We start from the raw sequence: 27,498 nt of genomic DNA, 5'->3' as shown, positions 1-27,498 counted from the left end.
GGGGTCTTGAGGGCGGGGTTCCTTGCCGCTTATTGGCCGCCGCGTACGTCACTCGGAGCGAACCAGCCAATCGCCGCAGCTGTAGCCGGTACGCGTCCAATGGTTGCCCAGCAGCGGGGCGGGGGGGCGGAGCTCCACCACTCCCGGGGCGTAAGCGGCGGCCATGGCGGCGGCGGCGGCGGAGGCTCCGCTCACCGGGGTCGCCTGGGCCGCTTCGCCCGAGGCGGCCCCCGCTGGCTGGACGGCGGTAGGGGAGGGGTGGGAGGGTGGAGGGGGGGGGGGGGAAAGGCCTCGCCGCCCGGTCCCATCGGGGGCTGACGCTCCCTGTGCCCGCAGATCACCGTTACCGTGGACGGCGCGGCGGCCAACCTGGGCAAGGGCTTCGGGCACAAGAGCGGCGGGTACCTGTGCGTGAGCACCGGCGGAGCCCAGGTGCGGGGAGGGGGCACCGGGAACGGTGGGGCTGGGGCTGCCGGGACCGGGGGGACACACACCGGGGCCGGTGGGGGGGACACATACCGGGCGTTCCGTGCCCGGTCCGGTAATGAGGTCCGGTCCCGTCCCGTCCAGGCGGCTCCCGGTTCGGTGGTGACCGACGTTGTGGTGCTGAGCGACCGGAGCCCCCAGCCCCCCGGCTTCACCCGCGCCCCGGAGTTCCCAGAGCCTCGTAAGTACCGGCTGTAGGGGTGGAGGGGGGACACACACCCACACACCCCACACACCCCCCGACCCCCCGGGAACGGGGCCACCCCCCGGTCCTTCCCCGGCTCTTTTTCCACCCCCCCCACCCTCCTCCCTCGCAGGAACCGGCGTTTCCCGGAAAAAACGGGTCTACGTGAAGCTGGTGCCGGTGGAGGCGGCCGAGACGGCGGTGCTGGACATCCAGCTGAGCCCCAAGAACAAAGCCATCCCCCACTACCTGAAAATCGGGTAAATGGGGGGGGGTGGGGGGGGGCTCTGCCCGCACCCCTGCGTGTGTCCCCCTCCCCCCCCCCTCCCCAAACTTCCCCCCTTAACGGCAAAAACCTCACTTGATTTTGGTTGGGGTTTTTTTTTGTTTGTTTGTTTGTTTTTTTCCCAGGGAAATGGGGAATTTCGCCGTTTGGTTGTAAAAAAGGGCCGGTTTTGAAGCGCAACCCCCCCCCCGGTGCCCACCCCCCGCACCCTCAGCGCGGCCCTGGGGCAGCTCTCCTCCAGGCCCCGGACTCCCACCAAAAGTACGTCGCGATTATTAGGGGTTCCCCCCCTCCACTCTCACCTCAAACCAGTCCGGAACTGGGAATAAATCCGGGCCGCGACCGGTGCCGCCTCCCGCTTTCCCGTGTCCGTCCCCCCCCCTCCGTAAGGAGCCCCCTCTCTCAATTTTCCTGGGTTGCAGGTGGCCCGTGGCTCGGTGCAGCCTCCGAGGCGCGCGCTCAGCACGAAGCCCTCCTCCGACTCCTCCAACGTCTACGGCCTCTCGGGTAACGCCTCGCAGCGGGAAAGCCGAGCCGCGGAAAAGGAGCCTTTTCCCTATTTGAGGGCTATTTGTAAAAAAAAAATAATAATCAAAACACAGGCCCGCGCTCGTTCCCTAATTATGTTGGGAAGTTTTTTTTTTCTTAAAAACTTCCTGAAAGCTTTTTGCTTCGCTCGAATTAAGCCTCCGCTTGAATTAAGCCTCCCCTCGAATCAAGCCTCTGCTGGAATTAAGCCTCCCCTCCAATTAAGGCCTCCCCCTCGAATCAAGCCTCCGCTGGAATTAAGTGTCCCTCAAATTAAGCCTCCACTGGAATCAAGCGTCCCCTCGAATCAAGCCTCCCCTCGAATTAAACCTCCGCTTGAATAAGCCTCCCCTCGAATTAAGCCTCTGCTCAAATTAAGCCTCCCCTTGAATCAAGCCTCCGCTCGAATTAAGCCACCCTCCCCTCAAATTAAGCCTCCCATCAAACTCTTCTCTGGGTGCTAAGAAAGGTGCCCCCCTTCTGCTTTAGGCAGTAATTAAGTAATTAAATCAAATGAAGTTATTGTTTCCGAGCAGCTCTTTTTGAGGTTCCTAAATGGTCTCCCCCCTTTCCCCTTCCCTTCCTTCCCTTCCCTTCCCTTCCCTTCCCTTCCCTTCCTTCCCTTCCCTTCCCTTCCCTTCCCTTCCCTTCCCTTCCCTTTTCCCTTCCCTTTTCCCTTTCCTTCCCTTCCTTTTCCCTTCCCCTTCCCTTTTTCCCTTCCCTTCCCCTTTTCCCTTCCCTTCCCTTTTCCCTTCCCTTCCCTTTCCCTTCCCTTCCCTTCCTTCCCTTCCCTTCCCTTCCCTTCCCTTCCCTTCCTTCCCTTCCCTTCCCTTCCCTTCCCTTCCCTTCCTTCCCTTCCCTTCTCCTTCCCTTCCCTTCCCTTCCCTTCCCTTCCCTTTTCCAGCGATGGACGGGGTCCCTTTCACGCTGCACCCCAAGTTCGAGAGCAAACTCGGCGCCGGCAGCAACGTGAGTCTTTCCTTAAGCTGCTTTTTTTTTTCTTTCCTGAATCCTGCCTCCAAACTCGGTTTAATTAACGACGATTTCCTCTCTTTTCAGGCTCTCCTGGCGGAGCTGAACGTTAAATCACTCGCCGATATCGAGAAAGAGGTAAAGGCGCCGCTTCGCTGGGGGGGGGGGGGGGGGGGGGGGGGGGGTCATATTCGGAATTTCTCGACTCCCAGCGCCGTGTCCTCACCACCCTTGTTTTCCCCTTTTCAGTATAATTACGCTTTTGTGGTGGAAAGAACGGCCGCCGCCAGGCTCCCACCCGGCGTTTGTTAACACCGGGGGGGGCCACCTCCAGGGCAACCCCCCAACGCCTGGGGGGGGCCTCGCTCCTCGCTCTCTCCCAGCTGAAATTTCAGGGGAGCCGAAGAAAGGCGAATCGAGCCCAGGAATTGCTCGGGGGGGGGGAGGAAATAAAGGTGGTTTTTTTGGTTGGTTTGGTTTTTTTTTTTCTCTTTGGTTTTTTTTTTTTGGCTTTTCTCTTCTCACCCGCCAAAAAAAAAAAAATAATAAAAAAATCTTATTGGAATAGTTTGGGAAAGAGGAAACTCCGGGCCGGACCCGTGCGGAGGCACAAGGGAGAGAAGCTCGTGGCAGCGCTTGGGCTCCGGCGACGTTAAAAGCTCGTTATTCCTGCCGTTCCCGAGGGGGTGTTTTTGGGGGGGTTTATTTTTTTTTTGTGTGTGTGTGTCTTGGAAAAACCTCCTCTGGCGCCGTTTCGCTCGCTCTCCTCGTCACCCCAAAACCCACCCCCCCCAAAAAAAAAAAGGAAATTCCAAAAAAAAACCCCAAAACCCCACCCCCCCCTTTTCAAAATACAGCGGATTTTGAGATATATATATTTTTTTTTTTTAGTTACCAAATTCTCTAAAAGGTTTTCCTCAAACCTTAGGGCAGTCACAAAAACTCCCCCGGGAGTTGGGGGCACGGCCCGGAAAACATTGGGAAAAAAAAAAAAAAAAAAAGAAAAAAAAAAGAAAAAAAAAAGTCAGTTGTTTTGGTGGTTTTTTGTTTTTTTTTTCCCCCCATGTGATTTGGAAGAAAGTCCGTTTTTCCCTGTGGCTGAACCGGCTCAGAGTTTCATGGTCGGGAGAAGGAAGGGATCTGTTCTCGGGACGGCGAAAGGCCGTCGCGTGGCGTCGCCTGGTGGGGGGGGGGGAAAGGAGGGGGGTCGGGAAGGGGGGGAGCAGGGGGGGGCCAGGACCTCGGAAGCCCCTTCAAGAAGGCACTTTAAGCTTTGCGCTCCCCAACAGGAACTGAAGGATTCTGTCCACTAACAAAGCCAGGAAGAAATCGGCCAACAACACTTCCGTGATCACGATCTTGAACTGGGGAGACAAAAGACAAACAGTTACTACCCCCCCACACCTTCAAACCACCCCCCCCCCCCCTTCACCCCCACACCCCACACAACCCCCCCCCCTCGGTTTCTCTGGCCCCGAGGGAACTATCGGCCTCTGCGGCAACCGCTCAGCTACAGCCTGAGCTTCCGCCCCTCGTAGCGGGACGTAAAAATGGCCAAATGGTAAAAATTTCATAGCATGCTGTAAAAAAAAAAATCGCAATGGCAGGATGGTTTGGGTGGGAAGGGACCCTTAAACCCCCCCCCACCCAGTGCCACCCCCTGCCCTGGGCAGGGACACCTCCCACCAGACCAGGTCACTCCAAGCCCCCTCCAACCTTGGCCTTGAACCCCTCCAGGGATGGGGCAGCCACAGCTTCTCTGGGCAACCTGGGCCAGGCTCTCACCACCCTCACAGCAAAGAAATTCTTCCTAAATCTCCCCTTTTTCAGCTTAAAACCCTTCCCCCTCATCCCATGGCTCCCCTCCCTCATCCCTGCTCCCTCCCCAGCTTTCCTGGAGCCCCTTGAGGGACTGGAAGGGGCTCCAAGGTCTCCCCGGAGCCTTCTCTTCTCCAGGCTGAACCCCCCCAACTCTCTCAGCCTGTCACAGAATCACACAGAACAGTTTGGGTTGGAAGGGACCTTAAAGATCATCGAGTTCCAACCCCCCTGCCCTGGGCAGGGACACCTCCCACCAGACCAGGTCACTCCAAGCCCCCTCCAACCTTGGCCTTGAACCCCTCCAGGGATGGGGCAGCCACAGCTTCTCTGGGCAACCTGGGCCAGGCTCTCACCACCCTCACAGGGAAGAATTTCCTCCTAATACCTAACCTAAATCTCCCCTTTCCCAATTTAAAACCATTACCCCTTGTCCTGTCACTACACTTCCCGACAAAGAGTCCCTCTCCGGCTCTCCTGTAGCTCCCTTCGGATATTGGAAGGCTGCTGTGAGGTCTCCCCAGAGGGGCTCCAGCCCTCCCGGCATCTCCGTGGCCTCCTCCGGCCCTGCTCCGACACCTCCGTGTCCTTCTGATGGCCCCGGAGACAGGGGACATCTCCCCAGAGTGGGGCAGAGGGGCAGAATCCCCCCCCTCGCTCTGCTGGCCACGCTGCTGGGGATGCAGCCCAGGTTGCCGGGGACTTTCCGGGCTCCTGTTGAGCTTCTCACCCCCTGACACCCCCAAGTCCTTCTCCTCAGGGCTGCTCTCCGTCCATTGCCCCCCAAGTCTGTGCTGATACCCCAATACTTCAGCAGATGCTGAAGTCAAGCCTCATCCTCTCAACATCAAGCTCTTTAGGTCCGCAGAGCTCCCGTGAGTTATTATCTGCCTGCTATTTTGCTAAAACCCTTAGGATTCTTCCGGAGTTCCCGTTCTCCCCCCGGGAAACCGCGCGTAGAATTCAGCAGGGGCAGGGAAACGCCGCTGTCTCACCTCGGTTGGGATTTCTACCAAACCAAACTGCTCGTTGAATTCCGGCGAGGAGCCCGTGAGGAGCCCCACGATGGCAAGTCCCGAAAGGACGATGCTCCAGAGCAAAGGCTTGTTCTCCCGCAGACTCTCCATGAAAGGATGGCCCTGAAACAGAGGGGAGAAACCCTGAGCAGAGGTTTCCGAGCGACTCAGTGACGCAGTCTGGGAGTTTACGGAATCAGGGAATTGTCAGAGTTGGAAGGGACCTCTAGAGATCATCCAGTCCAACTCCCCTGCTGAAGCAGGGTTGCCCAGAGTCCATCACTCAGGACTGCATCCAGGTGGGGCTTGAAGATCTCCAGAGAAGGGGACTCCACGACCTCCCTGGGCAGCCTGTTCCAGGGCTCTGCCACCCTCACCGGAAAGAAGTTCTTCCTCATATTTGAGTGGAACTTCCCATGTTCCAGCTTGTGCCCGTTGCCCCTCGTCCTGTCACTGGGAACCACTGAAAAGAGTCCGGCTCCATCCTCCTTCAACCCACCCTTTAGGTACTTGTAAACATAGATAAGGTCTCTCCTCAGCCTTCTCTTCTCCAGGCTAAAGAGCCCCAGCTCTCTCAGCTTTTCCTCATAAGGGAGATGCTCCAATCCCTCAACCATCTTGGTTGCCCTACCCTGGACTCTCTCCAGTAGTTCCCTGTCTCTCTTGAACTGGGGAGCCCAGAACTGGAGGCAGTATTCCAGTTGTGGCCTCACCAGTGCAGAGCAGAGGGGGAGAATGACCTCCCTCCACCAACTGGCCACACTCTTCCCTACGCAGCCCAGGATTCCATTGTCCCTCTTGGCCACAAGGGCACATTGCTGGCTCATGGAAAGTTTGCTATCCACCAGGACTCCCAGATCCTTCTCCTCAGCAGTGCTTTCCAGAAGATCCATCCCTAACCTATATTGGTGCCCGGGGTTCTTCCTCCCCAGGTGCAGGACCCTACACTTGCCCTTGGTGAACCTCATGAGGTTCTTCTCTGCCCAGCTCTCCAGCCTGTCCAGGCACAGCCCTCTGGAGCGTCGGCCAGTCCTCCCAGTTTGGGATCATCAGCGAACTTGCTGAGGACACACTCCGTCCCCTCGTCCGGGTCATTGATGAATACGTTGAACAGGAAAGAGGGAGGTTTTCCCCACAGAGCACTGACAACAGGGAGTTGGTGATGAGAGAACAATATTCTTGTGTATTATTGCGCCTTAATTATAAAATCTCTTCTCTGGGACTGCTGGAGAAGTGATTAAGAAGTAATTAAACACGACTTGCCTTGTAGTTGATGGCGAAGGTGGCCATCTGCATGGCCATGGACATGATGTAGACGGTGCTGTTCACGAGGCTGGGCTCAAATTCCTTGTAGAGATCCACGAACTCCTCCTGCCTGGAAGGGAACCCAGCGGGAGATGAGGGGCCCAGGCTCGGAATCACCGGGAATATTTATCTTCCCTCGCGCAGCCCCCACTGACCCCCGGTTTATTTAAATTTTGTTGGGTAAAACCAGTTTGTTCCCAAACAGTGAGACGCTGCAAGCGCAGGTGAATCACTGGTTTTTTTTTTTTGTTTTTTTTTTTTTTGTTTTTTTTTACACAAAATAAAAATCAAGTGGGAAAAAATTAGGGGGTTATCGTGTGTTTTTCTTTATAAGCTTCCCTGAAATCCGCCTCATTGGGGTTATTTCTATTTCCCTTTCCCCTGGGGGCGGCAGATATTGGGAACACAACGTCTCAGACCATATTCCCGCACCGTGCTGAGCTCGATGTACAACTCAAACCCACTTTTTCTGGCCACGTCAAACATATTATACCCTTAAAGCTCGGTGTGTTTGATAAAGCATCCCCAGAAAGGGCGCCGCGGTGAGGGAGGCTTCTCTCCGCCCTCCTGGAAGCGGCAACCAGGGAAAATATTGCGGTGTCGGGGGAAAGAACCACTCACTTGGGCTCGCTGCGAGCCTGGGCCCCGCGGTAGAGATAAACCAGGCTGAGGAAATGCACCAGGAACTGCAGCAGCACCGTCAGCACCGTGTAGAGGTTAAAGATGTTGGGCAGCGGCCGCTCCTTGGAAAGAGTCTTCAAAGGCTGGGGGAGAAAAGCAAACGGGGTGGATCCGAATGGGTTTTGAGCATCTGGAGGCAGTTTCCCAGCAGAATCCAATTAATATTTGTTTGTGTTTCTTAGGAAAAGCCTGCAGGAATCCCTCTTTCGAGAAAGTCCTCCAAGAATCCCACTGTTAAGAAAAGCCCGCAGGAATCCCGCTGTCAGGAATATCCTCCAAGAAACCCTCTGTCAGGAAAAGCCCGCAGGAATCCCACTGTCAGGAATATCCTCCAAGAAACCCACTGTCAGGAAGAGCCCGCAGGAATCCCACTGTCAGGAATATCCTCCAAGAAACCCTCTGTCAGGAAAAGCCCGCAGGAATCCCACTGTCAGGAATATCCTCCAAGAAACCCTCCGTCAGGAATATCCTCCAAGAAACCCACTGTCAGGAATATCCTCCAAGAAACCTTCCGTCAGGAAAAGCCCGCAGGAATCCCACTGTCAGGAATATCCTCCAAGAAACCCTCTGTCAGGAAAAGCCCGCAGGAATCCCACTGTCAGGAATATCCTCCAAGAAACCCTCCGTCAGGAATATCCTCCAAGAAACCCACTGTCAGGAATATCCTCCAAGAAACCTTCCGTCAGGAAAAGCCCGCAGGAATCCCACTGTCAGGAATATCCTCCAAGAAACCCTCTGTCAGGAAAAGCCCGCAGGAATCCCACCATCAGGAATATCCTCCAAGAAACCCTCCGTCAGGAAAAGCCCGCAGGAATCCCACTGTCAGGAATATCCTCCAAGAAACCCACTGTCAGGAATATCCTCCAAGAAACCCACTGTCAGGAAAAGCCCGCAGGAATCCCACTGTCAGGAAAAGCCCACAGGAATCCCACTGTCAGGAATATCCTCCAAGAAACCCTCTGTCAGGAAAAGCCCGCAGGAATCCCACTGTCAGGAATATCCTCCAAGAAACCCTCCGTCAGGAAAAGCCCGCAGGAATCCCACCGTCAGGAAAAGCCTCCTACTTCAGGTGTATATGAGACGCACGGCTTAACTGGTGCAGGGAACAGCCTCGACTGAACTATTTATCTGCATTTATCATCCCACTTTTTCCACCTGCTTTTCCTCTAACCCAAACAAAACCACCTGCAAGACGCTCCCTTAAGCGAGCGCTGCCCTCCGGAGCCTCCCAAAAAAGGGGAACCAAAAAACCCCCCTCTCCCCTCAGCACCATGGAGTTTTAATGTATTACAAATAAACAGCTTTTTTGGGGGGGGGGGAGAGAGGCATCTCTGAGACGACCGACACGGAGCAGGCGCCATCCCAGCGCCCCCCCGCTCTCCCCTTACCTTCGACCTGGAGATGAAGAGGAAGCAGCCGGCCAAGAGCAGACCCTGCAGAGTTGCCTGAAAATCGCTGAACTTCACCCCTTCCAAGTAGAGGACGCTCTGGCTGTAAGCAAGGATCAGGGCGTTCAGGGCAAGGATCTTGAACATTTGGAGGGTTGTCACTAGCGTGCAACGACCTTGCTTGATGACGTGGCAGACTAAGGAGCAAGAGGAAGCAGCGTTTGGAAACAAAAACCAGGTTCTGGGGCTTCGTCCCCTCAGTTTTCTCCTTTTTCCGAAGCAGCGCGGAGGGAATTTAACTCCCTCACCGCTCTCGTCCCCATCCAAGAACCACCCCCGGGGTTGCTCAGCACAAAAAGCTGGCAAAGCCACGGGTTCGGGGGCATTTCTCACCACCCCACACCTTCTGTCTTGGCTTCCTTCAGATCTAGACTCATTCCTGTCCTGGGCTGAGCCACACAGGACTGCCTTCCCTTACAATCCTTGGGAAAACTGCACTTTTAGAAGACTCCGGTGGCTGAAAATTGGTGGAAATATTCACTTTATCACCAGCTCCGGGGTGTGGGATTCAAGGTCTCGGTGTTTTCGAGCTCCCCAGGGACGGGGATGAGGAAGAGCGAGACCCGGGCACTCGTCCCGAGCTGCCACCAGGGTTATTTCATACCATGAACATCCCATTCTGTATAAATTTGGAAGTTTGCTGAGCAGTTTTTCCTGCCATCCTGAGAACTCCTCGCCCCGGTGCCGGAGCCCTGAGCCCTTCCCCTCCTCCCAAAGCCGCAGCGCTCGCAGGGTCCCACCTTCGCTGGGAGCGCCCAGCTTCCTCCTGAGAAATTGGGCTGAGGATAATCCTCCTCTATTTTATATTGTATCGGGATCAATATTGGTCTTTTACTATTATTAACATTAATTATCTACTCTTATTCTATTAAATCTGTTTATATTTCAACCCTCAGGTTTCCTTGTTTTCCCCGATTCTCCTTTCTGGGTGGGGAGGGGTCACGGGGTGATGGACTAATTGTCTAAAGGACAATAAATTGTGGGTTTTCTCAAACTGCAGCAATTTCCTCGGGGGAACGCGGACGCGGGGAGACGACACCAGCCCTTCAGCCCCCACCAGGCACTTACTGCACTGAATGGAGGAGAGTTTGGAGGTGAAGGGGGCTGCGATGCTGGCGTCCCCCAGCTTCACCACCGGTACCCGCTCCTCTTCCAAATCCTTCAGGACCTGACTGATCCGCTCCTGTGGGCGAACAAGGGAAAAGATGGACCAAAGATGATCTCGTACCCTCCTCTCCCACATCCCCCTTCACATTTGAGGCCGAGAAGCTTCGCGTTTGCAGCATTAGCTTGATGGCTGGATGGAAAAGCAGCTTCTTTTCTGCCCAAATCCATTGTTATTTCAGAAAGAAAAGCAGAAAAGCCTGTCTTTTCCCAGCATATCCTGCCCTTTCAGGAATTAGCAGTAAATCAGAGGAAGAAAGAGCAAGGATAAGTTAACGGGCTTTGAAATATCTAATGACTGACCCTCTGGATGGCGAGTTGCTCCTCTCTTTGGGACATGACCCTGTGCTTGGCCCCACGGGACGTGGGTTTCACAGTCCCACTCCCCACGGAGGGCAGGGCAGGTCTCCCATCGTTGGGGCCATCCCGAGTTTTCTTCCTCCGTTCCGGCAGCCTCTCGGGAGCGTTCGCCAGCAGCGCCACTCCTGCAGGGGTGTAAAAACATCAGCTGCGGGGGAAGAAGGGCTGTAATCCTTTCTCCAGGAGATTTTCACAAAGCAGGAACTCCCAACTGTTCCACCAGCACAGAGATCCTCCCGCTTTATGTCAGTTTATGCCACCAAGCAGCGTTGGGCAGATCGATCCGGATGGAATTCACCCTCAGCACCTTTGCTGGTGACACCAAACTGGGAGGGGTGGCTGACACACCAGAAGGAGGTGCCACCATCCAGTGAGACCTGGTCAGGCTGGAGAGTTGGGCAGAGAGGAACCTGATGAAATTCAACCAAGGCAAGTGTAGGGTCCTGCCCCTGGGGAGGAACAACCCCCTGCACCAGGACAGGTTGGGGGTGACCTGCTGGAGAGCAGCTCTGAGGAGAAAGACCTGGGAGTCCTGGGGGACAACAGGATGCCCACGAGCCAGCAATGGGCCCTGGTGGCCAAGGAGGCCAATAGCATCCGGGGGGGCATCAGGAAGAGTGTGACCAGAGGTGGGTGGAGGGAGGTCACCCTCCCCCTCTGCTCTGCCCTGGGGAGGCCCCATCTGAAGCACTGGGACCAGTTCTGGGCTCCCCAGTTCCAGAAGGACAGGGAACTGCTGCAGAGGGTCCAGCAAAGGGCTACCAAGATGATGAGGGGCCTGGAGCATCTCTCTGATGAGGAAAGGCTGAGGGACTTGGGGCTTTTGAGTCTGGAGAAGAGAAGACTGAGGGGGGATCTGATCAACGCCTCCAAATACTTGAAGGGTGGGTGTCAGGAGGATGGGGCCAGTCTTTTTCCAGTGGTTCCCAGTGACAGGACAAGAGGGAACGGGCACAAACTGGGCCATGAGAAGTTCCATTTCAACATGAGGAGGAACTTCTTGACTTTGAGGGTGTCAGAGCCCTGGAAGAGGCTGCCCAGAGAGGTGGTAGAGTCTCCTTCTCTGGAGACATTCAAACCAGCCTGGACATGTTCCTGTGGGACCTGCTCTGGGTGGACCTGCTTTGGCAAGGGGTTGGAGGAGATGATCTCCAGAGGTCCCCTTCCAACCCCACAGCATTCTGTGATCCCAGCCCTCAAAGCCCCAGAGAAACTGGGTTTGTGTTTAGGAACGTTAACCCAACTCAGAGTGGGCTCACGGAGAGCCCTGTGGACTCACCCACATCAGCGTGTTTCAGAGCTCCAACGTCGTTGGTGCCATCCCCACACATCAGCGTGACGTAGCCCAGGCTCTTCAAAGTAGTGATTACAAACTCCTGCGGAAAAGAAACCCACATGGAGTGAGCGTTGGAGCCTGCGTGTCCCGATTCGCTTCTCTCTGGCCTTGGGAAAGAGCTTCTGCTCTGCAGGACCTTGCCGGGCTCACACCCAAACTCCCAAAAGCTTCACTTTCAGGCTTTATTTTAGGAGCACGGAGCTAGAACGGGCCAACGGGCTCAGGACCCTTTTGGATAACACAGCTTTGGTTCCTGCTTCCTTCTGGTTTGGATACTGGGAGAGGTTACGCTGCTTTGAATCATAGAATGGTCTTGGTCGGAAGGGACCTTTCCGATCATGGAGTCCAACTGTTAACCCAGCACTGACCCACCATCCCTCAGCCCCACGTCTGCCCAGCTTTAAAATCCCTCCAGGGACGGCGACTCCACCACTGCCCTGGGCAGCCTCTTCCAAGGCTTAATAACCCTTTCAGTGTAAAAATTTTTCCAAGTATCTAAGACAACCGACTCCCCCTCGCTCCACCCTCCTTCCAGGGAGTTGTAGAGAGTGAGAAGGTCTCCCCTCAGCCTCCTTTTCTCCAGGCTGAACACCCCCAGCTCCCTCAGCCGCTCCTCACAAGTTCTCCAGACCCTTCTCCTCGAGCTCCAGCCCCCTCGCCCTTCTCTGGACCCGCTCCAGCCCCTCAATGTCTTTTCTTTGTAGCAGGGGGCCCAAAACTGGCCACAGCACTTGAGGTGGGGCCTCAGCAGTGCCCAGTACAGGGGGACCATCACTGCCTCAGTCCTGCTGGCCACACTGTTCCTGACACAGGACACGCTGGTGGCCTTTTGGCTACCTGGGCGCTCTGCTGGCTCATATTCAGCTGGTTGTCGACCAACACCCCCGGGTCCTTTTCCAGCCACTCTTCCCCCAGCCTGGAGCATCCATGGGGTTGGTGCAACCCCAGTGGAGAACCCAGTTGAACAGCTTTAGCATTAATCACGTGCCAGTGTCTACGTGGCCCCCAGACACCGCACAAAAACTCTGCTAAAACTGGGTTTTACCAGCAGCTGCAATCCCTCACCTTCTGCTTCGGCACCACCCTGGCGAAGACCTGGATGTGGGGTATGAGTTTGAGCAGCCACTGTCTGTTCAGGGACTGGAGGTGTGAGAGACCTTCCCCAGTTACGCACAGGTCGTATCGCTGGGTCAGCTCCCGCGAGGAGGCTGGTAAGACTGGGAGCACGACGGCACCATCGATGGACTGCCATTGCCAGCCGGAGCCTGGAAAAAGAAGCAGGAGCTTGACATGAGCCCATTTGTGAGGTGCTTGGCTGTGAGAAACGCTCCCAGTCACCCCTCAGACGAAGCCCCCAGTGTTTACAACCCCTCAGCGTTACAGACACAAGGCCCCCCAACTTCTCAGGACAGGGACATGCCCACTCCCACCTAGGTACAGTCCTTAGGTGGACCCTGCAGGCAGCAACACGGCTCTCGGCTTCCCTGGATGCTCTTTGAACCTTCCCGGCCTTCAAGCTGCCCTTATTTTTGTTATTTTGGGGCTCAGATAGCTCGGTTTAGAAGCTGGGAGAGGAACGGGTGGTGCTGGCACAGCACCCCAAGCCAGAGAAGAACAGGGCACGAAGGGCAGAGGGTTCTCCGAGATGCTGGAAAGCGATTTTCCTTTATCGGAATCCAGCAGCAGCGCTAAGAGCACGTGGTTAATTTTGATATAACGCCCCAGGGGGGCTTTTGGCCGTTGTCCTCCCAAAGGCAGAGCCCGTTTCCCACCCAGGACGGGTCACCTTTGCTCGCCGGAGGCTGCAGAATGAGAGTGTGCTCCCGCTGGAGGAAGTGGAGCTCCCGGGCCACGTGGCAGGCAGTGAGAGGATTGTCTCCCGTGATCATCACTACCTGAGGGGACAGCGAGAAGGGTCCAAAATCAGTTCTGCGTCGATCGGTAACACTTCACAGAGAGTTTTCTTCACGCTGAGAAGAATTCTGCCGAGCTTGGATACCGTTGACATATCCCTAGGAGATGTAGCTCCCTCCAGAAAGGCTTTTCTTTGGGCCAGGGCAAATCCCACCCCAAAATAACATCACATCCCCAAGATTTCTCTGCCTCCACCACGGGGAAGCCTTTGCCCTCGCTCCACAAAGGTTTCTGGGACTGGAATTCCACATCCCAAACCCCGTGGCTACCAGTAAGGCCAGGAAGCTGCCGAGGCTTACGTGGTGTGACGCGTTCTGGATCTCCCTGATGACGGATTTGGAATCGGCTTTGAGAGGGCAGGAAACCACAATGAAGCCAACAAATTTAAGATCACACTCCAAAGTTTCTCGCTTCATCTCTCTCACCTGCCAAAGCGAATCAGCAAAGAGTGTTACATGAAATTCTGTCTCCCAAAGGGCGATTCCTTGCAATCAAAGCATCACTAGGAACACAACAGCTCCGAGACGCACAGAGAAACCCTGGAAGGCCCAGCTGCTCTAGAAAAAAAAAAGGCTTTTTTGGCACAAAGCTCCAGAGAAATAGCCCTGAAAGCACTTAGATGTGCCCATCCCCGCCTAAAACCAGGTTCACAGCTAAGAAGTTCAGCGCTAAACCTCTTCAATCACTACAAGGGAAGAGCTGACCCCGCTTTACCAAGAATTGATCAACGACGCTCAGGAATTCAACGCTGGGAGCACAACGCAGATCCTCCCAGAAGATCCAGATCGTAAAAACAATGCGGTTACGGCAATTTTGGGCAACCACATGCCAAAAGAATCCCACCCCTCTTCCCTGCTGGCACCACCTCCCTTTCCTTTAACGGGAGCTCGATTTCAAGGCTTAACCGGAGAGATTTACCTGCTGGTGCGTGAGGTGCCCCAGTTCTTTGTAGCCAAGGGCCAGCACTCTCGCCCCCTCGTGCGAAATCTCCGTGTGGACAGCGTGGTAGTTGCTTGGGCACTGAGACAACTAGAGGAGGTGTGGGGAAAAGCACGTCATTAGCACAGTTCCAAACGCAATCCAGCAGCACATTCCAGCACCTCACATTGAATACGCAAAGAAGGGAAAAGAGGTGAATTCGGGAGGGTCCCAAATGAAAGGCGAAAGAGGAGATTCCCCAGATCCAGCCCTTTGCTGTCAGCAAAAGCAAGAGGGCCAGGAGCGCGTTCGGGGAGAGATTCAGACCTCACTGGGATTAGACTGAAATCCCAGTTTGTTTTCAGGCACGGGTTCGCTGTGCTCTGTTCCAGAATGAAATCCCTACATCATTCAGGTTTGGGCAACATAGGACTAATTTCTCTTCTAATCCTTGGGAAAAATGCACTTTTAGAAGACTCTGGTGGCTGAAAATTGGTGGAAATATTCACTTTATCACCAGCTCCGGGGTGTGGGATTCAAGGTTTGGGTGTTTTCGAGCTCCCCAGGGACGGGGATGAGGAGGAGCGAGACCCGGGTACTCGTCCCGAGCTGCCACCAGGGTTATTTCATACCATGAACATCACATTCTGTATAAATTAGAGAAATTCTGCTGAGGAGTTTTTCCTGCCATCCTGAGAACTCCTCACCCCGGTGCCGGAGCCCTGAGCCCTTCCCCTCCTCCCAAAGCCGCAGCGCTCGCAGGGTCCCACCTTCGCTGGGAGCGCCCAGCTTCCTCCTGAGAAACTGGGCTGAGGATAATCCTCCTCTATTTTATATCGGTATCGGGATCAATATTGGTTCTTTAGTGTTATTAATGTTAATTATTTACTCTTATCCTATTAAATCTGTTTACATTTTAACCCTCAGGTTTCCTTGTTTTTCCCCAGTTCCCCTTCCCGGGCGGGGAAGGGTCACGGGGCGATGGAATAATTGTCTCAAGGACAATAAATCGCTGGGGGTTCTTCAAGCCACAACCCGGGGACAAACGGAGGCACAAGGGGACGAGGCCACGTGCCAGAGCAGGCCCTTCCTCTCTCCTGGAGCCGCGCTCACCATTTTGTGCAGCGTCTCGGGGGCCCCTTTCACGGCTGCAATGTAACAGAGATCAGTCGAGCCGATCTTCTCGTACGACGCCAAGACAGACATTCTTTTCAGGGCACTGGCAAAATGAAAGCGCTGGTGAATTTTCAGTCCCTGAGTTTTAATACTTCGGGGGAAAACTTTCTCATCTGGAAACAAACAGATCAGGAAATCCTGAAAGGTTTCTCGGTATCAAAAGCAACATTCCCAAAGGAACCCGTAGGTCACCGAGATCATAGAAATTTCCTCTCCTTAGATACAAGCACACAGAGCTGGAGATTCTCTCTCGTGGCAAGAATTAAGGGACAAAACCGATCAGAAAAACTACGTGCTTTAATACGAACAGCTACACAGCAGGTCGGAGGTGCACTGATAGCATATGTTATTATCACAAATAAAAATCCAGAAGTGAAAACCACAACAGCATGAGTTTCAGTGGGATACGTGTACGATATTTCAGGAAGATTTCTACTTTCTGCCAAGAAAGCAGAGTGGGAAGCCTCCGGAGAGACGTCCCGCAGCCCATGCTGAAACCCACGCTGTCGTGTTTTCACTCGTGCCATCAGGGCTGGTTTTACTGAGTCAGCAAAACGGGAATTAAAGACCCCAACCTGAGCCTGCTGGTTGCAGGACGCAGTATCTGCAGTCCTGAGAATAAACCGCTACTATTTGTTGTCCCTCAGACACGCGGCGCAAGGATTTCCACTGCCCCATACCAGTTCCTGCGGTCACACCAGCTGGAATTCCCTCCTCACTGGTGTGAGGCATGGGAAATCTCCAGAGAGTAGGTAATTTCACGCTCAGAACTGATAAAACCAACGTTATCCTCACCGCTCCCCCAAAAAAACCCACCCCAAAGCATGCGTAACCAGGGCTCAGGTATCACCCAGGGAGGAGTTCAAATCCCAAAGGTTTTACCTTTGGTGAGTGTCCAGTCCACAGCCATCAACATGGCCTTCTCCAAGGGATCTCCCACCAGCGTCCCGTCATCCAACTGCACGAGCGAATGACACGTGGCGATCACTCGGTGGGTTTCTACAGGGATGTCAGACACTGGGGTCACCTCCTTCCCATCCCTGCAGGGTAAAAATAGAGAATTCCAGTGTTAACAGACCCCTTTCGTATTATCTCAGACAAATGCTGGAATTTTTCCCAGCAAAAACCAAATGCCTACTCAGCTCGAGAAGTGGAGCTTTTTGTGGGGAGATCAAAGCCACAGGAAACCTGAGACAGAGAAAAATCGCATTATTTTTGCCAGTCCTCCAAAGCAAACTCGATTCATGCACCAGGACGTGAGAGAGCACGCTCCGGAGAGCAGCTCTGAGGAAAAAGACCTGGGAGTCCTGGGGGACAACAGGATGCCCACGAGCCAGCAATGGGCCCTGGTGGCCAAGAAGGCCAATGGCATCCTGGGGGGCATCAGGAAGAGTGTGACCAGCAGGTGGAGGGAGGGAGGTCACCCTCCCCCTCTGCTCTGCCCTGGGGAGGCCCCATCTGGAGCACTGGGACCAGTTCAGGGCTCCCCAGTTCCAGAAGGACAGGGAACTGCTGCAGAGGGTCCAGCAAAGGGCTACCAAGATGATGAGGGGCCTGGAGCATCTCTCTGCTGAGGAAAGGCTGAGGGACTTGGGGCTTTTGAGTCTGGAGAAGAGAAGACTGAGGGGGGATCTGATCAACGCCTCCAAATACTTGAAGGGTGGGTGTCAGGAGGATGGGGCCAGTCTTTTTCCAGTGGTGCCCAGTGACAGGACAAGAGGGAACAGGCACAAACTGGGACAGGGGAAGTTCCACCTAAACATGAGGAGGAACTTCTTGACTTTGAGGGTGTCAGAGCCCTGGCAGAGGCTGCCCAGAGAGGTGGTGGAGTCTCCTTCTCTGGAGACATTCCAACCCCCGCTGGATGGGACCCTGTGGGACCTGCTCTGGGTGCCCCTGCTGTGGCAGGGGGTTGGAGGAGATGATCTCCAGAAGGTCCCTTCCAACCCCATTGCATTCTGTGATTCTGCGATTCACAGAGAACACTCGGAGTAGAGGCTTGAACTAACGCATTTATGCATAGAATCAAAGGATTATGATGTCCCTCTGCTGCGGCATCCGGCCTTCAGGCACAGCTCGTTACAGCAGTGGAATGAGAAAACAGGACGATGCTGCACGGAGGAGCAGCGAAAATCTCATCCATAAAAACCCTATGTCAGAAGTCCCCCAAGACAATTAAATTCACAAGTCCTGAGCCCCCAGTCGTCAGAGAACAACCTTCTCTCCTGCCACTTCGATCCACTTCTTCCACTCTCCAAGCCCCCGTTAACTTCTCTTCTCCACTAGAATGGATTTCTCTTGTGCCTGAGGGGTTCCCAAAGCCCAGAAAATGATACAAGCAAAATGCCCCAGGACCTACCTGAGCCCGGCGACTCCTCTCACGACAAGGTGATCGCTGGTTAACGTGCCCGTTTTGTCAAAACAGCAAACCTGAACTTTGCCCGCGAAGGGGATGCGGAAGGGCTCCGTGCAGTACACATCTGGAAGAGAGGAGAGGAAATTCCATGAGGAATAAGCGACAGCAAAGCCAGAACGGGAAGCTTGGTGGCTTTTACCCCGAGACAGGAACCACCAGCGCTGTTCTCAGCTGGAATAACCAAACCCGCAACTCCCCACCCTGAATTTTTGGGGAGTTTGAAACCAGAACAGACACCAAGTTGTAGCAGTGACACAGTCCAAAGCAGAAACCATTGATCCCCCCATTCACAGTCACAGAATGATACGGGGTTGGGAAGGACCTTCTGGAGATCATCTCCTCCAACCCCCGGCCACAGCAGGGGCACCCAGAGCAGGTCCCACAGGGTCCCATCCAGGGGGGGTTGGAACATCTCCAGAGAAGGAGACTCCACCACCTCTCTGGGCAGCCTCTTCCAGGGCTCTGACACCCTCACAGGAAAGAAGTTCCTCCTCATGTTGAAATGGAACTTCCCCTGTTCCAGTTTGTGCCCGTTCCCTCTTGTCCTGTCACTGGGCACCACTGGAAAAAGACTGGCCCCATCCTCCTGACACCCACCATCAATGAGATCCCCCCCTCAGTCTTCTCTTCTCCAGACTAAACAGACCCAAGTCCCTCAGCCTTTCCTCAGCAGAGAGATGCTCCAGGCCCCTCATCATCTTGGTAGCCCTTTGCTGGACCCTCTGCAGCAGTTCCCTGTCCTTCTGGAACTGGGGAGCCCAGAACTGGTCCCAGTGCTCCAGATGGGGCCTCCCCAGGGCAGAGCAGAGCGGGAGGATGACCTCCCTTGAGGTTCTCCACGCTCTTCTCGACACCCTGCAGGATGCCATTGGCCTTCTTGGCCACCAGGGCCCATTGCTGGCTCGTGGGCATCCTGTTGTCCCCCAGGACTCCCAGGTCTTTCTCCTCAGAGCTGCTCTCCAGCAGGTCACCCCCAACCTGTCCTGGTGCAGGGGGTTGTTCCTCCCCAGGGGCAGGACCCTACACTGTTCCATAGCCAGGAACCTGCAGGAACGATGCAGAACTCAGGACTTTTGAGCAAGTCAGCTTTCGTATGAAGATATTCCCTCCTACACTTGATTTAGGACCCACTTCCAAGCACGCATCGCCAAAATTCTTTGGGATTTAACCCCCCTCATACACACCAGCTGCAAAACCCCACACTGTCATGGCATAGAGACCGAGGAGACTCATTTCCAGTAATTTCCATTTCACACATGGTTCCAGGCACAAGAAAACAGTCCCGTTGTTGTTTCTGTGTTTAGGTTTGGTACTCACAGAGCTTGGCCAAGGCGATGAGGGAGGTGTTGACAGCCAGAGAGAGCTCGATGGGAAGCTCAGGTGGAACAACCGAAGTCAGAATTAAAGTACACTCCAGGAAAAGCTTGTAACGGTTCCTGCTGGGATCCTTGGTGCCTAGAAAATGAGACAGGAGACCCACATAACTCCTCATCCTCAGCCCGCCTGCCCCACAGAGCTAAGGTGAGTACCACAAAGAAGCTCACCTACCGAGGAAGGGCAAGAAAAGCATCCAGTGTGGGCCCCTACACTCAACCACCGGCGCAGCCCAACCCAGCTATTGTAACGCTCAGAAATTACGTCACCTTTGGTACAAGTCCTGGGGAGAGACCTGGAAGAGGCAAGAAGAAATCTCACCTTCGATCCAGACGTACGCGGCAGCAGCAACGGCAAAGACCAGCAGGAACAGGATGAAAATGAAGGTCTCTAAGTTATTGGCTGTCACTCTCTTCACCCCAAAGAGGATTGTACGTAGCAATTTCCCCTGAGAAGAACAGCCTTCAGTGCAAGAAGCTCTCTCTGCAGCATGCAGTATTTTGTTAAAAATAGCTACGAAACCCAATTTTAAAATTACACTCGGGTGTTTCGTTGCCAGGGCCTGAAAATTATTCGCACTTCTGCGCTGTAGGCAGCAGCCCAGAGTCACCCATAATTAATCTGTTAAAAAAAAAACAAACCCAACCTCATTGCTACATCATTAAGCTGATGATTTCTTTGAAGCAGTGTTCAATTTTCAATTGAAAAAAAAAGCTCACTTTCACATCTCTGGTCTCTACAAACGCATTCGATTGCCTTTTGCCAACAATTATCGTTACAGAAATGGGGATAACCAGGAGCTGAAGCTCGTACGTAGTGTGGGAAGTCGCAACAGGCACCCTCACTCCTGCATCACTCATCAGACTATTTCTTTGACGCACAGAGACCTATCTTATTTATTCTTCTTCCAAACCCAAGGAATTTTGATGCCCTGATTTCTGTTTTCCCCCCTGCTGTGTTTCCTAAGGATTTCCTTCCAGCCAAGCGCTGAACGACATGACCAGCATCACCCACAAGAGGCGAGAAGGCAGGGTCCCATCTTACCTGAGACGTGTTGAAGCCGGTCCTCAGCGCGTACGCCACACACCCGTTATCGACAGCTGGAGCGGAAACAGAAACAGGTAACTCAGCGTAAATCTTTTATAGGTTCTCACAGAGAGAACACACTTCGAGCTACACCCTCCTCTCACTTCCAAGGGAGAATAAATAATCCAAGTAAACTGTTGGTGACCGGGCCAAGGAGATCGACCCAACGATATTCTCCAAAAGTTGCAATAAAGCCACTTAAAATAAATCACAGAATGCTGTGGGGTTGGAAGGGACCTTCTGGAGATCATCTCCTCCAACCCCCTGCCACAGCAGGTCCTCCTACAGCAGGTCCCACAGGGTCCCATCCAGGGAGGGTTGAATGTCTCCAGAGAAGGAGACTCCACCACCTCTCCGGGCAGCCTCTGCCAGGGCTCTGACACCCTCACAGGAAAGAAGTTCCTCCTCATGTTGAGATGGAATTTCTTATGTTCAAGTTTGTGCCCGTTCCCTCTTGTCCTGTCACTGGGCACCACTGGAAAAAGACTGGCCCCATCCTCCTGACACCCACCCTTCAAGTATTTGGAGGCGTTGATCAGATCCCCCCCTCAGTCTGCTCTTCTCCAGACTCAAAAGCCCCAGGTCCCTCAGCCTTTCCTCAGCAGAGAGATGCTCCAGGCCCCTCATCATCTTGGTAGCCCTTTGCTGGACCCTCTGCAGCAGTTCCCTGTCCTTCTGGAACTGGGGAGCCCAGAACTGGTCCCAGTGCTTCAGATGGGGCCTCCCCAGGGCAGGGCAGAGGGGGAGGGTGACCTTCCTCCACCCACCTGCTGGTCACACTCTTCCTGATGCCCCCTAGGATGCCCTTGGCCTTCTTGGCCACAAGGGCACGTTGCTGGCTCGTGGGCATCCTGTTGTCCCCCAGGACTCCCAGGTCTTTCTCCTCAGAGCTGCTCTCCAGCAGGTCACCCCCAACCTGTCCTGGTGCAGGGGGTTGTTCCTCCCCAGGGGCAGGACCCTACACTTGCCCTGGTTGAATTTCATCAGGTTCCTCTCTGCCCAACTCTCCAGCCTGTCCAGGTCTCACTGGATGGCGGCACAGCCTTCTGGTGTGTCAGCCACTCCTCCCAGTTTGGTGTCACCAGCAAAGGTGCTGAGGGTACGTTCCATCCCTTCACCCAGGTCCTTGATGAATACATTGAAGATATAAAGATATACCCACAGAAATCTGGGGGTACAGGATGTGCCTTCTCGGGGGGAACTGGTGCAGGTACGTACGTTTCAGTCCCGTGCTGGCTTTCTGGGGCGGGATGTGCTGCACCACTTTTGTTCCCCCAAATATGATGTGTAGGCGGGAATCCGTCTGCATATCCAAGACATGCTCCGGACTGAGATCCTCCACGGGCTCCTGCAGAGATTCAGCTCTCAGATTCACAGCTTCAAACAAGAAAACCTCCCATTTTCCTTTCTGTTCTGGTCCCACAAGATGCTCTCGCTTCCGCCAAAGGCGGCCCAAACTGAATCCAGATCTTTAACACGTCACTCAGCTCCCGATGGGTCTGGGTTTAGAGCCTGGCATCCGGGGAAATTCTGGTTTCAGGGGACTAGCTCACCCTTGGCACACTGAATTCAGCAAAGGAGGCTCTGCAAGCGTTACTTCACCATTTTTAAGCCACCCACTGGCACAAAAAGGAGGAATATTAAAGGCTTTGAAGTGCTTTACACTTGTTCCTCCTCCCACCTCTACCCAGCCAAGGGAATCCAGACTGGGGAATGCGTAGGAGGGCGATGCCGTGCCCACGCGACAGAGCTCGGCCCCAAAAGCCAGAGGCATCGCCAGACAAAATAGATATTTCTATTTCTCATTTACCAGAGCCCATCCATCACCCAGAGGGAGCCGATAACAAACAGCCCAGGTTGCTTGGGCCAGCATTTACACAAAGAGACTAATTAGAATCATAGAATGGTTAGAGTTGGAAGGGACCTTAAAGATCATCGAGTTCCGACCCCACTGCCATGGGCAGGGACACCTCCACTAGAGCAGGTTGCTCTCTAATTACCACTCGTAAATGCTGCAGCGACTTGAGTATTTGAATTTTCTGGGTGGCAGCAAAGGGACAGCACAGAGATTTCCCCACGGACCTTCATCTGCGGCACGGACTCTCCCGTCAGCATCGCTTCATCCACAATGCACCTGCCCCGTAACAGCAGCACGTCACACGGCACAAGGTTTTCATGAGGAGATCGGCCTGTTTAATTAATAAATTAAAACAGAAGCGGCTCAAAGGCAGAAGGGACTATTGTTTGGTTATTTCTCTGGCGGAGTCCAGCTCTCCTTCAGTTCAGCAGAGATTCCTAAAGCTTCCAACCTCCCACAGGGAGCCACATCTACCACAGCACGGACCCACTCAGCGTCGCTGAGAACCGAAAGGGTTTGAAGGTTATTAAGTCCCTTTTGAGACCAGCAAAGTTTAAAATTAAGTCACTTAGTTCTTATTGCTGTTTGGGCTCAAAAAACCGGCACCATGTCCTGGGGTAATACAAGATTAAAAAGGAGAGCAGGGTTAAGAGGGATCTGCCCTTCCCCTTTCCATATCATCAGGAGAAAGGGAATTCTTCACTTTCACAATCTTAAGCTGAAGAATCCGAGGCCAATTCATCGAGGTATTTACCTTTCAGTTTAAAACCGTTCTCCCTCATCCCATGGCTCCCCTCCCCAGATCAAGAGTCCCTTCCCAGCTTTCCTGAAGCCCTGGATCCAGCCCAAGGATTGGGCTGAATTGGAGCCCTGAATTGTGACACCTACGAATTAAAAGTCCCCAAAAGCACCCAAGCCAAACCGTGAGATTTTTATACCCAATTCAATTCACCGCGTAACTTCACGCACCGGAAGGAATCTGATTTTAAACAAGCTTTTGATTACAACCACGATGTAAATGATTACCGATGGAAACGATATCCCCTGGAATAATCTCATCACTGGAAATGGGGCGCCACTTGCGGTTTCTGTAAACCTGGATGATAAAAAAAAAAAAAAAAAGCACTTTGAGAAGCCCTGGACACGTCAGAAAAGGAGGGGAAAAGGATCAGCTAAAAGAGAGCTACACCCTCCATTTTATCCTCGGTCCTCTCGGGGTGCGATTACCTGGATCATGTAGGGTTTGTTGCCCATTTTTCGAATCTCCGACATGTTCCTCATTTGCTGCTGAACCAGAGAAGCTTCAAACGCCACCAACATGGAGAGGGTGAAAACGCTGTAATACCAGTATTCGTCCAGGCACCACAAACCCACGCAGAAGACCTGCGGGGAGAACGTGACACGGAAGTTATTCTCATCTCCCTCAGAAAGCAAAAGGTTTCATTTCTAAGATTATTTTTTTTTAAAAAAATTCTAAACTTGGTACATATTTAACTGTAGGAAGGCAGAAAAAAAAATCACAGTTAAGTCATTAGGGAGAAACAGGGTCACTCCCAGAAGTAAAATCAATATTACAGTGCAAGAATCGTAGAATTGTCTGGGTTGGAAGGGACCTTGGAGATCATCGAGTCCAACCATCAACCCAACTCTGATAAAACCCATCACTAAACCCTGTCTCTAAGCACCACGTCAACCCGTCTCTCAAATCCCTCCAGGGATGGTGCCTCAACCACTGCCCTGGGCAGCCCATTCCAAGGCTTAAGAACCTTTTCCATGGAAAAATTGTTCCTAATGTCCAATCTGAACCTCCCCTGGTGCAACTTGAGGCCGTTTCTTCTCGTCCCATCGCCTGTGACTTGGGAGAAGAGACCGACCCCCCCCCGGCTACGCCCTCCTTTCAGGGAGTTGGAGAGAGCGAGAAGGTCTCCCCTCAGCCTCCTTTTCTCCAGGCTGAACACCCCCAGCTCCCTCAGCCTCTCCTCACAAGTTCTCCAGACCCTTCTCCTCGAGCTCCAGCCCCCTCACCAGCTCCGTTGCCCTTCTCTGGACCCGCTCCAGCCCCTCAATGTCTTTTTTTTTTTTGTGGTGAGGGGCCCAAAACTGGACACAGCCCTCGAGGTGGGGTCTCACCAGTGCCCAGCACAGGGGAACCATCACCTCTTGAGTCTTGCTTGCCATGTTGTTCCTGATACAGGGCCAGGATACTGGTGGCCTTCTTGGCCACCTGGGCACACTGCTGGCTCACGTTCAGCCCACAGTCGACCAACACCCCCACGTCCTTTTCCACCAGGCAGCTCCAGCCACTCTGCCCCAAGGCTGGAGCGTCCATGGGGTTGGTGTGACCCAAGGGCAGGACCCGGCACTTGGCCGTGTTGAACCTCATCCCCTTGGCCTCGGCCCATCCATCCAGCCCGGCCAGAGCCCTCTGCAAAGCCTTTCTACCCTCCAGCAGATCGACGCTCCCATACGACTTGGCGCCATCTGCAAACTTACTGAGGGTGCAAGAGCATCCACACCTGATTTTACAAAGCTGCCAGTGGAATTACGGCTCTCAAGCCAGGGCTGGAAGGAATTCTCTCATTTTTGAGCAGGGAGAAGCATTTACAGCTCTTTTTGTTTGTTTCTTTACCTGAAAGATGAAGAATGGAGCTGTGGCTCTTTCTTTAAAGAGTTCCAAGAACTCCGGCACCACCATCTCAGCCCTGCAAAAGAATTGAATCCTTATTAACCTCAAAGTTCCAGATTCTCAGCAAAAGCCCAACCCAAAAGCCTCCTGCAGCCTCTGGGGTCAGACCAGGCTGCGCTCCAGAACGCCCACAATCTATTTTCAATCACTTTGTTTTAGTTAATTTGTTATACTCAATTAACGCCCATCTGTAGCCCAACCTGGAGAAAACCCCTCAGTCCGATACCCTTCTCTGTCCTTAAAGGAATTTGAAGTAAGTGCTGGGAGTAACTGAAATTTAATAAACAGGGCTAGAACTCTGGTTCAACACTTTTGATCCAGACACAACTTGGGCAAAGAGAGATCGGCGCCCGGAAAACTCACTTGTTTGTACCATATTTCTTCTCAGCCGCTCGGATATCCCTGTCCTCCTGATAGCCTCGGGCATTCTGGTAGTAACAAAGGGGATGTTCCACGGGGAAAGCTACAGGGAGAAACTGTTTCTTGCCATCTCTCTCATACGAGTATTTGATTTTCTGAAATTCAAAGGAAAGGGCTTCCTGCCCATCCTCGCCCTGTGGAGAGAGGGGAAAAAACCAACCAGTTGAACACACGCCAAAGGGCTTCACTCCACACATCCTCTGGCCTGAAGAAGGAAAGAAGCCCCAAGCCCTTATATCTCTAAATACTATACGATTCTGCTTGTACACACACCAGGAAACACCCTGCAATCTCTAACATCCCCACTTTTGACTGACTGCAGCTGATTCTTCCCTGATTACTTAAGTTAAAAGCTAATAAATTGGAGGCTGAGGGCACGATGTAGCAGTTCCCTGGCGCGTGACAAAGGTCTGTTCCACTCCCGACAGCCGTGTCCTCACCTGGTCTCTGTGGAGTGGCACTAGTTCTACCGAGCCGTTATTTGGGGTTGGCACAACTTTAGCCAATGTGGCTTTCTTAGGACACGGCTCCTGAAAGACAAAGAAGATGCACCTCGTAAAGCGGGAGCACAGACCCCAAATTTCAACAAGTCGGGAGGAATCCGAGCTGGGTCGCATTGAGACACGCAGAGAAAAGAGCTCTTTGCAACCGGGTGCTTCTGCAGAGCTGTTGTTAGAGTCAAAGACACTCAGATCATCACAATCCATCCCCAAAATCGTACCGTACCACCAAAAGCAGTATATCCAGCACTTAACTTGCAGTTAGGACACATAAAGCTGTCAGTAAGACACGGTTACAATAACAACAGCAAAAATAGCAACCAGCTGGTCCATCGTCAAAAGACGGAACGATGGACACCAGCAAAGGAAGCCAGTCCCTGCCCTGAACTCTCAACTCATCCCAGGCCACCCATGCACAGACACATCGCTGGGCTCCCCGACATCGCTTTGGGGCTGAGGCCTGCCAAACGCATACAGATCTCATAGAATCACACAATGGTTTGGGTGGGAAGGGACCTTAAACCCTGCCCCAGTGCCACCCCCTACCCTGGGCAGGGACACCTCCCACCAGACCAGGTCGCTCCAAGCCCCCTCCAACCTGGCCTTGAACCCCTCCAGGGATGGGGCAGCCACAGCTTCTCTGGGCAACCTGGGCCAGGCTCTCACCACCCTCACAGCAAAGAAGTTCTTCCCCACATCTCATCTCAATCTCCCCTTTTTCAGCTTAAAACCCTTCCCCCTCGTCCATGGCTCCCCTCCCTGACCCAGAGTCCCTCCCCAGCTTTCCTGGAGCCCCTTGAGGGACTGGAAGGGGTTCCAAGGTCTCCCCGGAGCCTTCTCTTCTCCAGGCTGAACCCCCCCAGCTCTCTCAGCCTGTCCTCACAGCAGAGGGGCTCCAGCCCTTTCCCGCTCCCCTGCCAGCACGCAGCCACGCTGCCCGAGCCCAGCTAAACGGAGAAACGTTTCCGCGCAAAGCGTCTCCTCACGCCCCTCACGCTCATGGCGCCTCCAGAGCTCTTACATGGCCGATGCGGCTCTGCCACGTCTCGAGGAACTCCTCCCCCCGCCCCCAGCAGACCGAACGCTCCCGCGCCCTCAGCCGCCCCCGCACGTCAGAAGAACCCGCGGGACACGGCAGGAACCCTCCCCCACCGCGCTGCTGGCGGGCAACCCCGGAGGACTCCCCAGCACGACCGGCCCCGCCGCACGGGCAGCCCCGGGACTCACCCGGACGCACGTGAGGGCGCAGTGAGCGTGCACCGACCACAGCCCCGAGAGCGCCGTCAGCAGATGGACCGCACCGATGGCGGCGAGCGCCAGCAACGCGGCCTCGGGGGGTGCGGGGCCCGGCCCCGGCCTCGGGCCTTCCTCCTCTGCCACCGTCGCCGCCTCCGCCTCCCCCCATGCCGCCCACACGCGGGGTCCCCACAGCCACAACCAGGCCGGGTAGAGCCCCGCCACGAAGGGCAGCACGGTGCCGTGGAGGAGCCGCGGCCGCCGGCGGTACAGCGTCACCGACGAGACCAGCTCGTCCACGGGACCCGAAGACGGGCCGGCCGCCGCCAT

The 27,498-nt window shown here is 54.2% G+C and overlaps 2 protein-coding genes across 2 annotated transcripts; one reads left to right on the top strand and one right to left on the bottom strand.

Annotated features, from left to right (window-relative positions):
* The first annotated feature begins 136 nt into the window (after positions 1 to 136).
* MVB12A (multivesicular body subunit 12A) lies at positions 137 to 2,768 on the top strand. The gene is given in 10 exon segments (XM_074165155.1): positions 137 to 247; positions 337 to 432; positions 571 to 667; positions 804 to 930; positions 1,082 to 1,106; positions 1,108 to 1,221; positions 1,400 to 1,463; positions 2,389 to 2,453; positions 2,544 to 2,594; positions 2,706 to 2,768. Coding segments are annotated over 10 exon segments (786 nt in total). The 5' UTR covers positions 137 to 163.
* Positions 2,769 to 3,528: 760 nt separating this feature from the next.
* On the bottom strand, positions 3,529 to 27,498 carry ATP13A1 (ATPase 13A1). The gene is made up of 26 exons (XM_074165139.1): positions 27,160 to 27,498; positions 25,873 to 25,962; positions 25,376 to 25,566; positions 24,956 to 25,028; positions 23,554 to 23,709; positions 23,353 to 23,422; positions 22,551 to 22,657; positions 21,687 to 21,816; positions 20,427 to 20,482; positions 19,704 to 19,830; positions 19,326 to 19,463; positions 17,952 to 18,072; positions 16,475 to 16,632; positions 15,530 to 15,705; positions 14,417 to 14,527; positions 13,798 to 13,923; positions 13,371 to 13,479; positions 12,650 to 12,849; positions 11,528 to 11,624; positions 10,192 to 10,373; positions 9,793 to 9,907; positions 8,665 to 8,861; positions 7,217 to 7,359; positions 6,554 to 6,665; positions 5,270 to 5,413; positions 3,529 to 3,820 (listed from the first exon to the last, which is right to left on the bottom strand). The coding sequence occupies exons 1-26, from the start codon at positions 27,496 to 27,498 to the stop codon at positions 3,710 to 3,712; spliced, it is 3,579 nt and encodes a 1,192-aa protein (XP_074021240.1). The 3' UTR covers positions 3,529 to 3,709.

This window comes from Numenius arquata, chromosome 33 (genome assembly GCF_964106895.1).
Source record: "Numenius arquata chromosome 33, bNumArq3.hap1.1, whole genome shotgun sequence".
NCBI classification, from domain to species: domain Eukaryota; kingdom Metazoa; phylum Chordata; class Aves; order Charadriiformes; family Scolopacidae; genus Numenius; species Numenius arquata.
The sequence above is the reverse complement of the archived record's forward strand: the minus strand, read 5'-3'. Positions and strand labels throughout refer to the sequence as shown.

What these genes read in the sequence shown, in the direction of transcription:
- ATP13A1 (XM_074165139.1), bottom strand. Translation starts at nt 27,498, where the DNA reads ATGGCGGCGGCCGGCCCGTCTTCGGGTCCCGTGGACGAGCTGGTCTCG. An exon ending in GGCACCTCACGCACCAGCAG is followed by an intron (nt 13,924 to 14,416) that starts GTAAATCTCTCC and finishes TCGCTTTGGCAG; the next exon opens with GTGAGAGAGATGAAGCGAGA. An exon ending in GGGTGGTGCCGAAGCAGAAG is followed by an intron (nt 11,625 to 12,649) that starts GTGAGGGATTGC and finishes TCTTTTCCGCAG; the next exon opens with GAGTTTGTAATCACTACTTT.